Source organism: Macrotis lagotis, chromosome 6, assembly GCF_037893015.1.
Source record: "Macrotis lagotis isolate mMagLag1 chromosome 6, bilby.v1.9.chrom.fasta, whole genome shotgun sequence".
NCBI classification, from domain to species: Eukaryota; Metazoa; Chordata; class Mammalia; order Peramelemorphia; family Peramelidae; genus Macrotis; species Macrotis lagotis.
In genome coordinates this window covers 158,860,427-158,881,691 of record NC_133663.1, presented here as the reverse complement: position 1 = coordinate 158,881,691, position 21,265 = coordinate 158,860,427, and the positions used below count along the sequence as shown (strand labels likewise).

Genomic DNA, 21,265 nt, shown 5'->3' with positions numbered 1-21,265 from the left:
TTACTTTCTGCATTTTTAAGCATTATGCTGAAAGAACTCAGCACTCTTTTCAGTTGACCTTGGGCAAGCCATATCTACTGAACATGTTGTGTCTTCTATGTGACATCTTTCAAATACTTGGCAGGTTTTGAGATATACATGCCCTTGATGATTTGAGCTGTTTCATGGGTGCCCTTGAAGTGGACCTGGAAATTTGAACCCCTTGATTTGAATGATTTTGTGAGGTTCTCTGGATCAAGAGAGTACCTTACCTTTTTAAATGATTACCCTTCATGAAGATCTTGAGTTCAGCCAGACTGACGGGCTGATGGGCAGATTGGAGTTCTTTTTTTTTTTTTTACTTTTTTTGCCTTAAAATTTTATTTATTTAAGGCAGTGGGATTAAATGGCTTGCCCAAGGTTACACAGCAAAGCAGTTATTAAGTGTCTGAGGTCACATTTGAACTCAGGTCCTCCTGACTCCAGCCAGTGTGCCACCTAGCTGCCCCAGATTGGAGTTATTTTCATGTGATTTTCTTGCTAATAGGCAGTCTCTTTTAGACATTCTTTAGTACCTGCTCAGTGTGGGAACAGTGATCCCATTCCATTAATATTGCTGATTAGGACTACAATGATAATGATGATGATACGGCTATCATGGTACTTTCTAGTTTTTAAGGTGCTTTACAAATATTATTACACTGGGTCCTCACAACACTTTGTTGTAGGCATTGTTACTTTCCATTGGGAATACTATCCAAATAAGGAAATTGAGGCTGAGAGGGGTTAAGAGAAATGCCCAGGGTCACACAGCTAGTAAATGTCCAAGGCAGGTCTTCCTGACTCCAAGTTCAGTACTTTATGCACAATAGCACCTGACTGTGTGTAGAAATCTATTTAATGACTGCATAACTGTTTAGCTTTTTCCAGGGGAGAGGTAGCACCATACATACATCATTGCTCATGATATTTGGGATAGAGAGGGTCATCCAATGGCATGAGCTCTTCCATTTTAGATTTGAAATGAACATTTAAATTTTTCCATTGTCTTTGCTTTTCCTCTGCTTTGTCTTTCAATTTATCCTTCAATATGAAATACAACTTTGCTCTAGCATTAAAAAATCCTAATGACTTTTCCAAGTCTTCTCAAGTTCCCTTCAATAGAGCTCCCCTCCAGTTTTCATTCCCTATGTACAACAGTGATAAACACACAAAAGCTGGAACCACGATTGAAATACATAAAACACAAGAGCTAACTTCAGAAAAGCACTTGGATGGCTTTCTTAGGGCAATTGGCTTCTTTTGAGTGTAGGAGGATTACTAGAAGATTGTCGTAAGTACTGTGCAGTTGGCTCATGGATGTGATTAATTTTATGTTTTCACCGAATGAATGTTTATTTTCTCCTTTGTAGTCTCTCATTTCCCTGATGCCTCCAGTTGCTAATGCTCAGTCTCAAATTACCTTTTATTCAATTACCTGTGCACATGAAACTCCCAGTGGGATATGAGCTCCTTGAGGGCAGGGACTATTTGGTGTTTGTTCTCTGAGCCTAACATAGTGCCTTATATGTGACAGATGCTTATTTAACATCTATTTATATGAATTGAATCTTAATCATATTGTTAATTTCCTGATAAAATAAAAACATCAAAGTCCTTAGTATAATTCTAGATATTTAACATACGTTACATACATTTAATAATGTATGTAATATGTTTATAAATTTTACATAGTAAACTTTATATTGATAATTCTTACAGCATTTCATCATATTAGTAATAGGTAGAATTACAGTTTCTATGATACAAATGAAGCATGAGGATTCAAATAATGGTGTCATTTAGCTAAATTCTAAGTACTCACAACCAAAAAACATTTAGAGTAATGATTTCTAACTGTCAAAACTGACTTGACTGTCAAAAAATAAGGAGGTGCAACCCTGCAAAGATTAAGAATTTTTTGTTGTAAATGATATGATTAAAATGTAGGTTTGCCAAAGTTGGAGGTGAGAGGTAGGCAAGCTTCTCCACAGGAGAAAGAGTAACAATGGTAGGAGTCAATGGGAGATTTTTAATTAGCAATTACCTTATCCTTCTGCTGTAGCTAATGAGTATTTGGTTGGTTGGTTGGTTCTTGTCCTTTATTATCGAAGAAGATCAAAATGACATCACTATATTTGTGACAAATTAGTGTGTCTGACTGACTGATCAGACCAATATGAGCTCAGAATGCTCTATCAAAGCTTTGATTGGGCACCCATCTGGGGTGGATATACTAAACATGTATGTCACTTATGGTCAAGGATGGGTAAGGTGGGAAGGTGTAGCATAGTATAAGATAAAAACAAACAATTCTAACTTCTAAGTGGTATTATTGGCTACCAGCCTACTTCTATTTACCAGTCAAAATCCTGGAAAGTTCCATACTCTCCCTGGCAGGTGAGCGCCAGATAAAACATTGAAGAAGTACCAAGTTCAATTTGGTTCTCAATAGGTGGCCTTCTAGTACCCAATGCCACCTCTTTTAAGTAAGTATCTATATTTACCTTGTTAGTTTAAAGAAATCAGGCCAGAGTGACTTTATTCTATCAGATTAGCTCTGGGACACCATCAATTGAAAACTCCAACTTTGTCCTTTCATCTCTGATCTTTTATTCAAATATCCAGTGATCAAGAGTTATGCCTCTTCTCTAGTCTCTTCCAATTCACATCTGAACTTGGCTCCTTCCTACAGAGAAGGAGCTGACAAGCAGAGGAGATACTACATAGCCTTAATTGTTAACTATTTAAAATATATTTTTATTTTATTAAATATTTCACAATTACATTAAGTTTTCAGACATTCATTTTTAAAAAGTTTGAGTTAAAAATTCTTTTCCTGGAGTGGCTAGGTGACGTAGTGGATAAAGCACTGACCTTGGAGTCAGGAGTACCTGGGTTCAAATCTGACCTCAGATACTTAATAATTATCTAGCTGTGTGGCCTTGGGCAAGCCACTTAAACCCCATTTGCCTTGCCAAAAACCTAAAAAAAAATTCTTTTACTTCCTCTCACCCTCCCCCCACCCTTTGAGAAGGCAAGCACTATGGATTATAGGTGTGAAGTCATGCAAAACATGTTTACATATTATCCCATGTTGCAAAAGAAAATAAGCATAAAAAACACAAGAAAATTAAAGAAATTAAAACTTCAATATGCACTAAGTTCATTAGTTGTCCTTTAGGAGATGGAAAGCATTTTCCACCGCAAATCCTTTGGAATTATTTTGGATCATTTTCTTGATCAGAGTTGAGCTGCTACTTTTCAAAAGTGATGTCACCCTCTATCTGACCCACTGAAGGCATCTTTGAAAACTCATATCCAATGCTTTCCAAGAGATATTGTATGAAGGAACAAGTAAGGATAGGGAAGAACCTAGGAATGTAAAACTCAAGATAGAAGAAATAGAGAATTTTAAAGTTCATTGATCTAATGTCTTATTTTACAGATTAGGAAACTTGGCTTTAAATTATTTACCCAAGGTCACAGTGTATTCAGTGGCACATCTAGGACTAGAATAAAGGACTCCTTTTCAGGCAACTAGGGTGGTAAAATGGATAGAATGGTTTGGAATCAGGAAGATTTGAGTTCAGATCTGACTTCAGACTCTTACTGAACAAGTCACTTAACTCTAGTCTTCATCTATAAAATGGAAGGTTTTCCAGCTTCCTTTGGGCTAAATTGAAGAAATGATATTATGTTATGAGTTTCATTGCCAGTCAAGGCTGAGTTTGAAGAGAATTAGGTATCCATTTTAAAAACTTCACCAGCAACCTGGAAATCATGGAAACATTTCAATTGCACCTGTATCTTTGGAACTTAAAAAAAGGAGCTGCCACATAGATTTTGAATGTTTGGTGTTGAATTTCTTGTTTGTTCAAGTGACTAAGTGCCTCAGTTTTCCAATCTCCAAAATGAGAATAATGATGAAAACGTCCTTGTAAAATTCTTTTGAGTTATGTAGATGAAAGGTTCTATATAAGTGTAAAGTATTGTTATTATAATAATAGAATCTTTAATTAAAAGGAATAGACCATTTAGAACTACTTGTAAAAGCCCTAATCAACTGGTCTTTAAAACCACTTAGTTTAATAGTCTTCTGAGGTTGAATTGTGCATGGCATGTAAGAACACATGCTCTGTTAGGTGGTTCTCACTCTCTTTCCATTTTTATCCCAGCCTTAAAAGGTAACAGATTGTGAATCCTCTATGTTGAAGATCATCATAGATGGTAGAGACATCTAACAGCTTCCCCTCTTCCACCCCTTTACTCAGAACACAAAGTCCTTTAAAAAAATCTGTATTATGAACATCTGTTTCTCTTCCTGTAGGATATTTTTAAAGGTTTTGATGCCAATAGATGTGAAACAATTCACCTCTTCATAAATGGAAATAAAATACTTATGTTAGAATAAGTCTAAGTTAAGGAAATGATAGTTGTTAGACTTTTGTGTTGCATGTTAATATTTTGCCAGATCTCTTGTATATTTAATTTTCTATTATCTGAAATGAAAAGGACTAATTTTTAACATATGGTAGATTTTCTCTGCATTGTGTAAGGAAAAGTGTATGTATGTGTGTGTGCGGTTTTTTTGCAAGGCAATGGGATTAAGTGACTTGCCCAAGGCTACACAGTTAGATAATTATTAAATGTCTGAGGCTGGATTTGAACTCAGGTACTCTTCACTCCACCCACCCCTGTGTATGTGTATTTTAACTTGACTGAAAAACACTAACTATATCAAAACTCTACATTATATCAAATCTATGCAAACCCTCTTTAATAATTATCATTAGCATATGGTTTTCTTTGTTGTTCAGTTGTATCTGACTCTTTGTGACTCCATTAGGCGTAATCTTGGCAAAGATACTGGAATGGTCTACCATTTTCTTCTCCAGCTCATTTTACAGATAAGGAAATTGAGGCAATAAGGATTAAATGATTTGTCCAAGGTTCCACAATTAATAAATGTCCAAGGCCAGATTTGAATTCAGATGGATATTCTAAGCCCAGTACTCTATCCACCGCCATGTAGCCATAGTCTTCATTCACTGACAACTATAATAAATGGCATAGTGGAAAGAGTAGGGGCTCTGGTACTTGAAGACCTGGATTCAGATCCTATCTCTAACATGCATGACTTTGAGAAATTCACTTAGCCTCTATAAATCTCAGTTTTCTAAACTGTAAAGTTAGGGCATTGATTTAATGGTTCCCAAGGTCTTTTCCAGATCTATGATCTTATGAAACTTTAAGCAATTTCATTTCAAGGAGGTATTCAAGACAGTGGATTCTTTTTGGAACTTTGGCTAAGAAAGTATTTCATTATTATAAAACTTAAGGCATAGCTTATAAATGACAAAGATACAAAACTTTAAATTCAAAGGAAAAAGTAGTATATTCATGCTTGCTATTTCCTGAATTTCTTATTATGGTATTTGGATAGGAAAATTTCTTGGTGTATTGAAAAGGAAGAATTTATCTTTCATCAGAGACACCATTGACCCATTTGTAAATATCTGCATTAGAAAAAGCAACACATTAAAGACTAGTCAAATGACAATAAATTTAATCATACCACAAACAGTGAGAGGAAGACAGACAGAAGTAGAGATGGAGACAGAAAAAAGATAAAGGGAGAGAGAAGGAAAAGAAAAAAGAAGAGGGCATGAGACACACAGAGCCAAAAAAAACTAAGAAAGACTGGTAGAGACAAACAGTGAGAAAAGGAGAGACATAAAGAGACAGAGAGAAAGAGAGGGAGAGAGAGAGAGAGAGAGAGAGAGAGAGAGAGAGAGAGAGAGAGAGAGACAGACAGACAGACAGACAGAGAGACAGAGTTGAAAAGGAGAGAGAGGTTGAGGTAAGATAGAGATGGAATCAGATAAAGTGACGGAGACAGAGGAAGAGAGGAAAAAATGGGGAAAGATAAAGAGTTGAAGAGAGGTAGGTGGGGAAAATGTGACAGAGACATAAAGTGAGAGTGACATAAAGAGAAATAGGGAGAGATAGAGATTGAGAAGAAGAGGGGGGGAGAGAGACAAAAGTGATAGAAGATCATTTTGCTTGGTTTTAATGAGAGGTACTACTTCAGCAGCTAATTATAGAAATGTAATAGGAACATTGAAAAAATAATAGGAAGGTGTACTTGAGAAAACCCTGACCTTGGAATCAGAAAACTCTGAGTTTGTGTTTCCACCCTACTACTTACTAATTATGTAGTGCTAATATTCTCTAACCATTATTTTTCACAACTATATTATTCAAATAAGAAGGAAGGAAGGAAAAATGGAAGGAAGAAGTAAATAGAGAAAAAAGGAGAGAAGGAAGAAATGGAATGTTTATTATGTTCCTGCTATTGCCAGACACTGTTTAAAGCATTTTATAAGCATCATCTCATTTGTTAATGACTTGGGATCTCATTATTGTAGATGTTCCCTTCAATGGAACAGAAGATGCCTGTCCTTTCCATCTTGTGACACTCTTGTTAGTATTCACACATCACAATGGAGACTTTCCTCCTTTTCTCTCATGAATGTACTGGTGAGCTGTTTAGGAATTGTCTTTTGCTCTTGCTACATGAACAGCACATTTTTTTCCATCATAACATTTCTTTGATGACTTTGTTTTACCTTTGTAGTTCCTCATTTGCTGTGTTACAGATGGGTCACACCCACCTCTCCTCTATTCTCTGATATTCTTTTTAAAGGTTTTGAAGACTGTAGTCCTCCTTGATGGGGATAATAATACTCTACTGACCTATTTTAGGATCAAATTAGTAATGTATATAAAGAGCTATAGATATTCTAATTATTATTATTAGGTGGGCAGAGAAAAAGGGATGACATGAATTTGAATAGTTTTATTCCTATAATGAAGATGGTGATGGTCATTTGGACAAGATTAGTTGGTGACATAGTTGTCAGTCTTGGGATTCGTTAAAGAATGAAACCTTTTCTTATTAGTCATTTATCATTCCCTGGAAGCATTCAAGATTATGGCAAAGTAACGTTATTGAGCCTGATAAGGGTTGACTTACACTACATAGCAAGAATGTGTTTTTAAAATGCTTAGCTCCATGGATCTTTTTATCAGCTTGTCCTCCTTTCAAGTCTCCCCACTGAGCTCCTTGGTCCTGAACCGCTTTCTTTCACTAGAAACACAAAAGAATGCACAGAGAATAAAGGGTTAATGCCAAATGAAATCTATGCTTCTCCTTTCCCTGCCTTCCCCTGTGGTTTTTGGACTTCTGAAGCTATAATCCCCTTTTTTTCTGACTACATGGAAAGCAGCTTTGCATCTTTCTCTCTCTTGTGCTCTGTATTATGTAAAACATCATTCAGCTTTTCACCTGACTATAACTGAGTTTTAAGAAGCTTCCTGATAGTGCCTTAATTTCAGATTAGATTACCTTGCATTTGATTTCCCCCTTCCTTGGTCTTTTTAGTTATTGCTTGCATTGTTAGTAGTTCCTCATTGCCCTGAGCAGTGATAAAGTAGAGACCTTCAAGTAACCGACAGGAAATCCTAAGGTGAATTGCACCTCCTGACACTATAGCAGCTAATTCACCTTTACAACCTGCCAACTTCTATTGATTTTATTTTAACTTTGCCTCCTTTGTGAAATAAGTGGACATTCTTGACTTTCTGTATTAGAATTCATTCTAATTAGGGAAATCAGTTTTTTTTTTTTCCTTTTGGTCTCATCTTTGGGTAACTGTATAGTCCTACTCCCAAGAGAAGATAAGCTAGCAGAAAGGATGAACTTCACTGAAGAGGTTTTTAGCTTGTTTCAACCTAACTTGACTAAAAAGTGCAGGAGTGGATTCTTAGGCAACATAATGACTTTGTGACCAGGTAGGATATGTATGTGTAAATAAATATGTATGTATGAATGGATATTGTATATATGCATGTGGGTATACACACATGTATATACAGAGAATTCTCACTTTTCATAAATTTATATTATGCAAATAAGATTTTACATAAAGAATTCTGAAAGAAATATATATTAAAAATACCTGTATCAACTATATGTACAGAACTGTGCTCCCCCCCCCACCCTTACTCCTGCCTCTCGACTGGGTGCTCCCCAGTCTCCCATCCTTTCCCCTCAAAACAAAAACAAAAACAAAACAACAAAACAACAAAACTTTCCAAATAAAAGTAGAGTAGGCTGTGACTGCTGCAGCTGCTGTTTGGGCTTTAGCATGAGACTTCTTGTGCCAAGAGAAGAGACCTTTTCCTTGCTCATCTTTCAGCTGTCTATGCTGGAGTACTGCATGTCTGGTCCCCTTTTTACATCCCCCCAGCTTTTCCTTTTCTGTTTTGATTTGCTTCTTCGTGCCTCCATAGACCCTGGACTCCTTTCCTTCTCTGCCACTTAATACTCCTTCACTTCTCCAAGTGAAAGGCAAATTTGCCTTATATAAAAATCTATATAGAAATCTGTGAAATAGTCCACTTACTTAAAGTGAGAATTATCTGTATAAATAAGCACATACACATGTATGTATATGATACATCTACATACAAAGTTCCCCTCCCCTGATCTTCCATTCATTTTAGGTTAGCTTTTTCCAAAATATTTGAACCTCCCCCCCTGAATTGATTAACCCAGAGGATTAATCTTACTGGTGATTTTTAGCCATATTGATTTGACTTCCTGATCACCTTAGGGCATAAAAAGCCCACTCACATAGAATTGAGACCTTTTTAATTTGTTGGATATCCCAAGCTCTTCTGAGTCACCATATGTTGATCAAATTCAGTTTTATACAAAAGAAACTTCAAGCTGGAATATCCTTATTCATTTTGTCCTATGGTTAAGTAAATTTCCTTTGATTGAGTATCAAGTGACCTTTTGTTTTAATATTCAGCATAGACTAACAGTGACTGTCCTGAGTTAAGTCCATCTGTTACCCACATTCATAATCAATGAGTGGAGGCAAGGAGAGTTGTGACAGAATTCAGAGCCATTTCATATCTTGTTTGCTGATTAAGACCTCTTCCAAAGTCTTGTTCCATGATTTGATGGTAGAGGACGACTGATATCTCTAAATCTATGCCAGTTGAATGTAAGCTCTATTTCATTCTTCAAAGTTAGAAAGTTTTTGAGGGTGTTCAGTGATGGACAATAATTTCCTACTGAGTTGAACTCCTTTTGACTTCTCCATCCTGCCCCAGGAATCTCTTCATCCTGCAGGATCTCATTAGTTTTAGTTCTCTATCTTCAATATACTCTAACATTGTAGTCTCTGACTAGAGCTCTACTAGGAGAGCTCCTTCCAGATCCTCCATTTAAGGAACATACTCATGTCTAATTTGCCACCTGGTTGTACTCCTTTAGACTTTTCCATCTTGACTGAGTGCCAAGTATCTTTTCAAATCCCTTTTAGCTTCCTTTTGAATATTGTCTTCCTGCATTTGCTTATAGGCTACTTTAGGACAAGGTCTGTCTTTCTTATTAGAATTTGTAGTTGTAACTTCACCACTTAGCACAATACTTGATACAAGATGGGTGCTTTATTGTTTGCTTGATTTTAAATTATTGATGAGCCATTTTAGGGAGTTAAGTGTTGCAGTGGATATAGGGAAATATTAAAAATAAACATATCTGAGTTCAAATTCTGGCACAGACATGTGCTTATTATCTGACCCTGGGTAATTCACTTAACCTTTGTCTATTTTAGTTTCTTCACCTATAAAATGAGGATAATAATAGCACTTACCTCACAGAATTGTGAGGAAAAAGTGAACTAACATTATGTAAAGTGCTTCACAAACCTTAAAGTACTGTGTAATATATAAATACTAACTATTCTTATTTTTAGCCAACTCTCAGATCTCTAACCTTTCCCTGACTACTAGGGGCTTCCTTACTGCTTACAAATATGCCCCTATTTCCCCCATTTTCAAAAAACTCTCACTTGATCCTTTCTCAATACTTTTTAAAATTCTGGTGTTTTTTTCTCTGTTGATGTACAGACTATATTTTATCTTTCTTTTCTTTGTACCTCCAGCACTTAGAACAGTAACTGGCAGAGAGTAGGTTTAATATGCCTATCTATTCACTGACTGACTGACTCCAATGGGCATAAGGCAATGAATATTTTAGCTACAGCAACCAAAGAAGACCACTGCTAGGTTCCAAAGAGGTTGCAATATATTTGGTGGGCAGGATAACCATGCCAAAACAAAACAAAACAAAACAAAAACCAACCAGCAATGATTTTTTACCTAACTGAATGAAAAAGAATCTTTTTTTATAAATATTTTATTTGTTTTCCAATTATATACAATAATAATTTCAACCTATCATTTTTTGTAAGGTTTTGAATTTTACACTTTTCCCCTTAATCTCTCCCTACCCCTCCACAGAAGACAATCTGATAATCTTTACATTGTTTCCATGCTATGCATCGATCAAAATTGAATGTGTTGAGACAACAAACATATCCTTGAGGAAAAAAATAAAATATTAGAGATAGCAAAATTATTCAGTACACAAGACAACTTAATAAAAAAAATTGAAGGTAATAATCTTTGGTCTTTGTTTCTTTCTCTGGATACAGATGGAATTCTCTGTTGAGAATTGTCCCTTATTATTGTCCCTTATTATTGCACTGATGGAATGAGCAAGTCCATTAAGATTGATTATTACCCCATGTTGCCTTTAGGATATATAATGTTCTTCTGATTCTGCTCATCTTGCTCAGCATCAGTTTATGCAAGCCTTTCCAGGCTTCATGGAAATCTCATCCCTCCTGGTTTGTAATAGAACTAAAATGTTCCATAATGTACATATACCACAATTTGTTCAACCATTCTCCAATTGATGGACATCCCCTCAATTTCCAATTCTTTGCCACAAAAAAAGAATCTTTTGAATAACAAACACTGTATCACTGGAGTTACAAAGATAAAAAGTCATATTGTACTTGCCTTTGAGTTTACATTAAGAGGAATAGGGTCAGAGTGAGATATCACTTAGGGTGGTGAATGTAGCCATAAGACCTCTGATTGCAGGAATGGTGGTGTTGATTTGATTATTGGTGGAAAGGGATTGGTGCAGGGGTGACTTGAACATTGTAAGAGAAGCTTCATATGGAAAACTCTCATTAGTCTGATAGTCAAGATCCCAGAAAAGGAGAAAGAACTGGTCTGCTCTGAGACAGATCATTTAAAAATAGTTTAAAAAATAAGCTAAATTTCGATCCTCTTGACTTCTAGTAATAGAGATGTTGATATCTCATAGGAGGTCAAGGAAAGAGGGTTAGATTTCTGTGTTCTGTGTAGCAAATATCCTTCCACTGGGGGTGGGGTGCAACTATAGTATGGTGGAAATTCCACCACAATGAAATTAAGAGAACTTTCAAATTATTTCAAATTTCAAATTATGATCATTTGTACAGTTTGCTTAACAATCTCCCTAGGCTTCAGTTTCCAAAATTTTGACTATATTCATATGTAAATATGAATGTATAAATAAAAGATACAATGTATTTTATAGAATATAATGAAGCATTATATATATAAACAAGTATATTATGCATTACAGTTCAACAAAATTTATAACAAAATTTATATTGCACACATATGTATATATCAAATTTCTCTTTCATCTCAAGGATCATATTGATTGATGCATTGGTCAGCAACTGGGTTAGGAACTATTTGGAAAACTAACTATATTTTTGACCAACATTTTCTCCTTTTCTAAATCTAGACAACTTTGCCGGCTACAACTGTGGAGAATGCAAGTTTGGCTGGACAGGTCCCAACTGTAATCAAAAGAAGCCACCAATTGTTCGGAAGAATATCCATTCTTTGACTCCTTTAGAGAGAGAGCAATTCTTGGATGCCTTGGATCTTGCAAAGAACACCACCCACCCAGACTATGTGATTACTACTCAACATTGGCTGGGCTTGTTGGGCCCTAATGGAACCCAGCCACAATTTGTCAACTGTAGCATCTATAACTTCTTTGTATGGTTACATTATTACTCTGTCAGAGATACACTATTAGGTTGGTTTCCCCCACTTTGTTCAACATATCACTAAGGGTAGAGCAAAAGGAGGGATAATTCATTCCAGTAAGTGGGTTTATAAGAGAAGAGTGTAAATGGCAGGGAAAAATCCTTATGAATGTGTCATAGCAGATACCCAAATATCTATAATTAGGTTGATCTTATTATACAACTAATAACAGTAGTTAGCACTTTATATACTTTATTTCATTGAGTTTCACAATAATTCTGAAAGTAAAGAATTAAAGGGTCATAGGAACATAGATTTAGAGCTTGTAGGAACTTTAGGGGCTATCTAGGTCAATCCCTTCATTTTACTCCTGCCTAGAGAATCAAAAAACAATAAATTAAGACCTGCTTAACTCAGTCGAGCTGTGATTTGAACCCTTGTGCTCTAAAATCCAGAAAACATGATCTCAAATCTTGACTCTGACCTTTATTACCTGTGTAGCTCCTTTTTTCAGATAAGGAAACTGTCATTCAAAAAAGTTGAGTTACCCATGGTTGCAAAACCGCTACGTGTTAGAAGGGGTGAGAGTTGAACTCAGGTCGTTCTGACTCCAAATTTAACCTAGTACACCAGGCTGGGAGACCATACTAATTAAGTATTGCTTTTCTCCTTTCTCCTTGGCTATGTGGTTCATACTCTCAACTTTCCAGCATGGTGCCATTAATCCTCAAAGCCAAGAATTGATGAAGTGAAGATTAATTTAGTTAAATTCAAGAAACAGGCAAAAAGAAAAAAGGAAAAAAAACAACATGTTTTTAATGTGTACACAAAATAGCCCTGGGAACTTCCTTCAAATTAGGGGATTTAGTTAAAAATATGACTATATAAGTAATAATTTCTTGTGCAAATCTAAGACTTCATGTTAAAAATGATGTTTGTGTTCACATCTTTGTGAACACCTTCCCCATAATCACCAGGGCCAACAGATATCCATAAAGTGACTTTTCTTATATTTCTAAAAACCTGAGTGATGATTTTGGCACATCCCAGTGGATTTGGTACTTCCTACCCCGTGATCTCCTTTAAGGTAGACATCTTGGAAAATGCCTAAGAAAATAACTCTGCTCTTCCTTCTAGACTCATTATTTAGCTTAGTATGAGACCAGATCTCGAGATTAGGTCCCGCGTACAATTTGAAGGATGGAAGAATGCATTCTCTGGCCTGCTATATCAAGATATGTTGATTTTGTTTGAACTTTATCTCTGGTAAAATGAAGTCATGAAGAATATTCTCAGCTTGCCTAGGGTTTGAATATATTCTTGAACTTACATCAGGGTAAATTGAATCCTTTGACTGTTTCTGAAATGGACCCTATTAGGATGCTATAACAACATAATAAAAAGAGCACTGGATTCATAGTCAGAGGTTTTAAATTCAAATTTTGACTTTGCCACTAATTTACTACCTTGGGACAGGTAACACAATGGATAAAGCACCAGGCCTGGAATCAGCTGAGTTCAAATCCAACTTTAGATAATTACCAGCTATATCTTACCAGCAAATCATTTAACCATGTTTGCCTCATTTTTCTTATCTGTAAAAGAAATTAGAGAAGGAAATGGAAAACCACTCCAATATATTCAAATGGAATCACAAAGAGTCAGACATGACTGAAATGACTAAACAACAACTAACACTACTATCTGTTTGATAGTGACTAACTTTTTGGAACTGTTTCCTCATTTATAAAATGAGGGGCTTCTAAAGGTTCCCTTCAATTCTAAATGTGTGATTGTGGGACCCTCTGAATTATTATAAACCCTCCCTCAAAAGCAGAGAATAATAGATCTAAAACTGGAAAAGAGTTCAGAGGACCCTCAACAAGTATTTAGCTAAGCCATCCAGTCCAATCTCTTCATTTTACAGATAAAGAAACTGAGGTCCAGCGATTTGCCCCATGTCACAAAGTCAATAATTATCAAAAAAGCCTTGAACACAGATCCTCTGACACCAGGTCAGTGCTCTACTAATACCTAGGATGACAAAGAATTTGATGATGTCTTTAAATTGGTTTGTGTGATCTTGGGCACATATACATACTGGGTAATATTAGAGGTCTCTTCCTGCTCTCATTCATTCATTCATATGGCCTTAGATTAGGGATTAGTAAACTGTCATTCATGGGTCAGATCCAATGTTCTGCCTGTTTTGGTGCTGTTCTTTAGATAATAATGGTTTTTGTGGATTTGACTTTTGATCTATAGTTTGCTGACCCCTTCCTTAGAGAAGTGACAGATAAATAAATTCTCTCCCCTCTCCCTCTGCACAACATTTCAAACCACTATATTAGGGAGTAAGAGACCTCTTTATGTTATATCTCCTAAGTCTTCCTTACTGAATCCCTAATTGTTTCAGGACCAGGGCGACCTTTCAAAGCCATAGATTTTTCCCATCAAGGGCCTGCATTCCTTACCTGGCACAGGTATCATTTATTGTTGCTGGAAAGAGATCTCCAGGTAAGTCAAAATTCTTATATTTCCGTGATTTTGACTTATGTCTGTCTTTTGACTCATATGCTCTAAATGTAGTAGCTGTTAGTATCAACTTTTTCTGGGTCAGCTTGGTTGGCAGGGTAAATTGGTGACCAGATCTTTTTCTTCATTTTTATTTTAGAGACTCACTGGCAATGAGTCCTTTGCATTACCTTACTGGAACTTTGCCACAGGGAATAATGAATGTGATGTCTGTACAGATGAGTTGCTTGGTGCATCAAGACTGGAAGACTCAACTTTGATTAGTCAGAATTCAAGATTCTCCCACTGGGAAATTGTGTGTAACAGGTAATGAAACAACTGGAATGAACATCTAGATTTGTCCTCCTTATGCATTGATAAGTCGTATGATTAAAGTAATTTTCAATATCTATTCTTAATGCCTTTTAATGTATGTTTAAAGGTCAATGTGAAAGAACAACTATGGGGTTGTAAAGGTCTGGAGTTCTGTGTCCTTTATACACAAGCAAAGGGTTGAATTTGGTTCCAACCTAGTAGAATATGGCCTCTCTAATGAAAGGGACTGGGTTCCCTTTTCTCATAGTCTTCATTTTATTAAACTCTACCCTGGTACAATTGAAAATAATTTGTTATATTTAGGTTTAGGCTCATCTTTCTGTTTGAAAGGGGTGAGGAGAAAAACATTCAAATTAGGTATGAAAAAAATTATGTATTTTTACACAGAAAAGAAATGCTAAAATGTAAACACTCTCCAAAGCTACACATTGACAAAAAGACTTGAACTACACAAACAGCAGTACTAGCTACTATTATATTTTGAATCAATTAAGCATAAATCAGTTTGGAATTACTGATGAGGCAGTTTTCTGTTTTACCTCTTTACTGGTCAAACAACTTTTGGCACATAACTTCTGATACAATAGTCTAGAAACCAACTGATTCTATTGTTGATGGCCATCTTCTCTGGAACAACTCTTGGCAAGCTCTTCCTCTGCTGTTATTGAACTTTTACCAAAAGGTTCCAGGACCTTTACCATTCACAAGAATGCCTCTAAATATAGATTCATTTTGAGATAGATTCTTATTCACTTAATATCAGTAATGAAAATATGAAACAGAAGAGGTAATCAGGAATCCAGATAGAAGATTACTCAGTCAAGTCCCTTGCTCTAGCTACCAAATGTTTGTGGCTGCTATGATGCTATGATTGAAAAGGTCCAGTTTTTTTTAACCCTTCACTGAAAGTCTTATGATTCTAAAAATAATAAAGAAGGTTAAAAAATATGCTTCAATCTGCATTCAGACTCCATCAGTTCTTTCTTGGGAAGTGAACAGCATTTTTTTTTATCATAAGTCCTTTGGAATTGTTTTAGATCATTATTTTGTTGAAAGCTTGTTGTAAAATTTTCTCCCCATTTTCCTGCTTCCCTTATTTTTTTTTGTTACCAATATTTTTTATCTATTTTTCCAACAACATGGAATGGTAGTTTTCAACAATCATTTTTTGCAAGGATTTGAATTTTACATTTTTCTCCCTCCTTCCTTTCCCTCCCCTCTCCCCTGACAGACAACAATCCAACACAGGCCATACATTCATGTTATTTATGTTGTGAAAGAAGAATCAAATCAAAATGGAGAAAAAAACAGAGAGGGAAAAACACAATATATAAAGCAACTTTCAAAAATTGAAGATAGTAAGTTTTGGTTTTCATTTAAACTCCACAGATCCTTCTCTGATTATAGTTGATGTTTTCCATCTTTTAACCTTTTAGATTTTTATAATTGCCTTTGGTTATTGTACTGCTGAAATGAACAAGTCCTTCATAGTTGACCTTCAATGTTGCTGTTAGTGTGCATAATATTCTTCTAGTTCTGCTCACCACATTCATCCTGCTTCCCCTCTAATCTTGACTACATTGGTTTTGTGTGTGCAAAACTTTTTTAAGTTTGATATACTCAAAATTATCCATTTTATGTTCAATAATGCTGTCTTTTTCTAGCTTATTTATAGATAATTTCCTTATCCACAAATCTGACAAGTAAAATAATCCATTTTCTCTTAATTTCTTATGATATCATCCTAAATAATATAAAAATTATGTATTCATTTTGACCTTATCTTAGTGTACAGTGTGAGATGTTAGCCTATACCTAGTTTCTGCTAAACTTCTTTATATTTTTCTCAGCATTTTTTTGCAAATAATGATTTCTTATTCTAAAATCTTGAATCTTTAGACTTGTCAGACACTAGATTACTAAGGAATTTACCTCCAATCTGCCAGTCTATTTCTTAGCCAGTACCAGATTGGTTACATAAAATTAGAAAAATATTTTTGAACATACAAAACCAATGAACCTAAAATCAGAAAGGGAACAGTTAACTAGAGAAAAATATCTTTGCAGCAAGTTTTTCTGATCAAGGTCTTATTTCCTTTATATAAAGAATAGATTCAAATTTGTAAGACTAAATTATTTTCCAACTGAAAAATGGTCAAAAATTATGAAAAGCCATTTTCAAAGGCAGAGATCTAAGCTATCAACAACCATATAAAATGTTCCACATAATTAATAATTAAAAATAAATCAAAGCTCTATATTATACCCAATAGATTGGCAAGGATAACAAAAAAGAAAATGATAAATGTTTTTGGAGACTATGGAAGAACAGGTACATTAAGACAATATTAATAGTAACTGTAGGAGCAGCTTGGTGATATAGTGATTAGAGCACCAACCCTGGAGTCAGGAGAACCTGAGTTCAAATCCTGCCTCAGACATTTTTAATAATTACCTAGCTGTGTTATCTTAGGCATGTCACTTAACCCCCCATTGCCTTGCAAACTCCCTCCCCTATAGTAAATGTGAATCTTTTATAGCATCTTGGAAAGCAACTATGACTAAATACATCTATGTATGTATGTATGTATACTGTATATACCCTTGACTTAATAATACTACTACTAGACTCATATCCCAGGAGATTGAAGAGGAAAAATCCATACATCTAAAAAAAGATAATTATGCACTTTTTTTGAGGTAAGAAAAAAACTGGAAAACTGATGAGGATGCCTATCAATTGGGGAAGAGATGAACAAATTGTTAAATGAATATAATGAAATATTATTAAATTGTAAGATATGATCAAAAAATGGTTTCAGAGAAATCTGGTAATATTTGTATGAATGGGTAAAAATTAAAATAAACAGAACCAAGAGAACAATTTATATTATAATGACATCTTAAAGACAAATACCTTTGACAGACTAAAGAACTCTGATTAATGCTATAATCAGCTATGACTCCAGAGAACCAATGATAAACTATGCTCTCCAACTCTTGATTGAGGGATGATAGACTCGAGCTGAGGAATAAGATGTACACATTTTTTGGACATGACCAAAATTGGATTTTATTTTGCTTGACTTTTCAGATTTGTTATATAAGGATTTTCTTTTTCTTTTTTTTGGGGGGGGGAGTGATGGTGGTGGTGATAGGAATGTAAATGAAAAGGAAGAGAAATTCTTGTTAATTGAAAAATAAAAGTTATACAAATAAAAAATTTTGAAAGGTTAGTTCCTAATCCTCTAGATCTGAATAACAACAAAAACATTGCAGAGGGATTCCTATTTATTTATAGATTGGATGCTAGTTGACTTTCAAGATCTTTTCCAACTGGCATTTTGTGTTTCTATGGTTCTAAAATACTTGAAATCCACATTTACATTTTAGTCCATCTGAAAAACTGTGGTATTGTGATTAAAACCTTCGATTGGAACCCAAGAGATGCTTATGTTCAAATCAAGCTTCCTAGAAATACTAGCTAAATGACCATGGACAAGTAACAAGCTATTTCAATCTATGTTTTTCAATCTATAAAATGGGGGTCATAAAAATATATGTTTTGTTTTTGTGAATGTCAAATGAAACAAAACACTGTGCACACCCTTAAGTACTATTTTAATAGAAATAATTATTATCTATCTCTGCTTCAAAAGATCATTATTGAATTCACCATTTTTTGGAGAGAAAGGACCATTTTTGCTATAGAAGGGGATATTTTCTTTGTGTAGGTATCAAGATCACAGATAATAAACTTTTATTATACGAAGACCCCACAAATTGTTCCCTCCTCCTTTCCCCATCTTTGTTGCCCAGCCCCAACTTATATTTTTTCCCCATAACTTAACATTTCCTTGACTTCTAACTTATTTTTTTAAAAATCATAGCTTGGATGATTATAACAACCGGGTCACCCTGTGTAATGGGACAAATGAAGGTCTGCTGAGAAGGAATCAACTAGGAAGAACTCAGCAACAGTTGCCCACCATAGAAGATGTCCAGGCCTGCCTTTCTCTTGAGAATTTTGACAATCCTCCTTTCTTCTGGAATTCTAGCTTCAGTTTTAGGTTTGTACTCTGACCTTTGCTAGAATGGTGTTTTATAATATCTGAAGATTTTCATTCCTGTGGTTGTTAGGAATAGCATTTAAAGGATTAAAGTTAAACAAAGGTTAGAAAGAAACCTAGTGTTAGAGTGCATGAGGGTGTCTAACATGATGAGTGGCAGGGCTGGGTAAGAAGAGGGAATAATGGAAAGTTTTAATCAGGGGCATGAAAGCCATCATTTAGAAGTCCATTGGTGTTTTCTCCTTGGTATTAGAGATTTAACTACTTTCTGGACAGGCTGCCCTTTATTCCCCTGTTCATTTATAGGTAAGGTATTAAGGGTCAAGGTACCTTTACAAAGGATAGGATTCATAAACTTTAGAATTTTTCCAGAGACTATACTATTTTATGTGTAAATGAGTAAAATATTTTACTTGTCTTATTGTTGGAATTTGATCAATGAAATAAGTATTTTAGAGTAAATTCCATTCAGGCTACAATATAACAAAGTCACTAGTCATGTAATATTCAGAAATGAATTGCTTTTTTCCACAATGACTGAAAATCTGATAAATTACTGAAATGATATATGTGGCTATTAGAAGTAAGTCAAAACTGAAAGGTAGCTAGAATTGTGGATTGTGAAAAGGAGTTGTGAGTTATCCCTTTTCAGCATTTATTTATTCAGCAAACATATATTAAAAATTACTGATCTAGGTGGGGAGACACAAAGTTTTCTTAAGACAGGATCCCTGCCTTCATAAAACTTATAGTTTAAAAGACCAGAATTTTATTCATACTTACTTCTCTGCTCCGGAGGTAAGTAGGTACTCTGATCCAGAGGAGAATATAAATTAACATTTTAAAGTCTGATGGTGCAGGTATTTGGTAGGGGTAGAGTGGGGCCTAAGAGTCTGTGTTGACACTGAGGAAAGACCAAAGAGTAGGGACAAAGTCAAGGTTGAAAGTGAGACTGAAGAATGCATTGTCAGTAAATTTGAGTTAAGGATATGGCGATGGGTCAGTTTCCAAATTAAAGCATTTCTTTATCTGAGCAATCAATGCCACATATCTTTGCCAAAGGTTCTCTACGTTCAAGATATTGGACTAAGTTGATAACACACACAGAAAATGTAATGGTCTTCATAAGGAATTTATAATCTAAAAGAGAAATACAAATTATATTTGTAAGTAAATCAACCAAAGTTTATTAAATGACTATGTTCCAGATATTTTGCTAAGCATTTGGAATACAAAGTTAAACCAAAACCAAAACCAAAACCAAAAACAACCTTTCTCTTAATCTGCCGCCACCACCCCAACTCATCCCTGTTCTCTTTTGATTTGCTTCCAGCATAATGGAAGGGACAATAAGCAAACAAGATGTATACAAGATAAATTAGAGGTCTCAGAAGGAAGGAACTAAGATTAAGGAAGTCTGGAGAAGGTTTCTTGAAGAAGATGGAACTTAGGTTAAAACTTGAAGGAAGCCAGGGAAGTCAGAAGGTAGATCTGAGGAGAAGAATTCCAGGTATGTCCAGTGGACAGTTGTCAAAAATTCTTGGAATGAAGAGATGGAGGATTTTGTATTAGGGACAGTGAGTAGACTAGTGACACTGAATTCTAGAGTATATGAAGGGAAATATAGGAAGGAGTCAGAATATGAAGAAATTAAAAGCCAAGCAGAGGATCTGATATTTTATTCTGGAGGTAGTTAGGGAGCTTTAGAGGTTTATTAATGGTTAAACCTATGTTTAAGGAAGATCATTTTACTAAATGAGCAGATGATAGACTAGAGTGGGGAGAGTTAAAGCAGGGAGGTCAACAAGTAGTACAGGTGTGTGGTAATGAGGACGTTCATAGGGTGGTCAAAATATCAAATGAGATAAAAGATGTTAGTATGGTATAAGGTAGATTATAATAAAGACAAGAAAGGTATCACAATATGGTAGATAGAGATCTGGTACTGGGGTCAGTATGCTATAGATGGTCTTGTCTTTCATATCTCTAATGGGTATATCATTTAACCTTGCAGCATCCAAAGAACTCACAAAGAGTAGAAGTTGCAGAAACATTACTGAGTGTGTAGATAGTTTTCTTACTTAGAGTATGGATCATTCTCTCCCACTCCTCCTGCAGGTTCTGTTTCCTTTAGCAAACCCTTCCAGAGCGTCCTTGTATAAAATAAACGTGAGAAAATGTCCACAGATTTTTCCAAGGAGAGAATCAGGTCAAGATCTTCAGGTAAATTTGAAAAAAGAGGGGCAGCTAGGAGGTATCAAGAGGACCTGAATTCAAATCCAGACTTAGAGACTTACTGGCTATGTGATCCTGGGAAAGTCACTTAACTCTAATTCTTCCCACCT

The 21,265-nt window shown here is 35.2% G+C and overlaps 1 protein-coding gene across 1 annotated transcript in view; it reads left to right on the top strand.

The window, feature by feature from the left end:
- DCT (dopachrome tautomerase) overlaps positions 1 to 21,265 on the top strand; it is a 38,909-nt gene that overhangs the window by 1,542 nt on the left and 16,102 nt on the right. The window contains exons 2-5 of the mRNA XM_074192771.1: positions 11,750 to 12,049; positions 14,417 to 14,517; positions 14,675 to 14,841; positions 18,741 to 18,920. Coding sequence (XP_074048872.1) covers positions 11,750 to 12,049; positions 14,417 to 14,517; positions 14,675 to 14,841; positions 18,741 to 18,920 — 748 coding nt within the window. The remainder of the gene's footprint in view (positions 1 to 11,749; positions 12,050 to 14,416; positions 14,518 to 14,674; positions 14,842 to 18,740; positions 18,921 to 21,265) is intronic.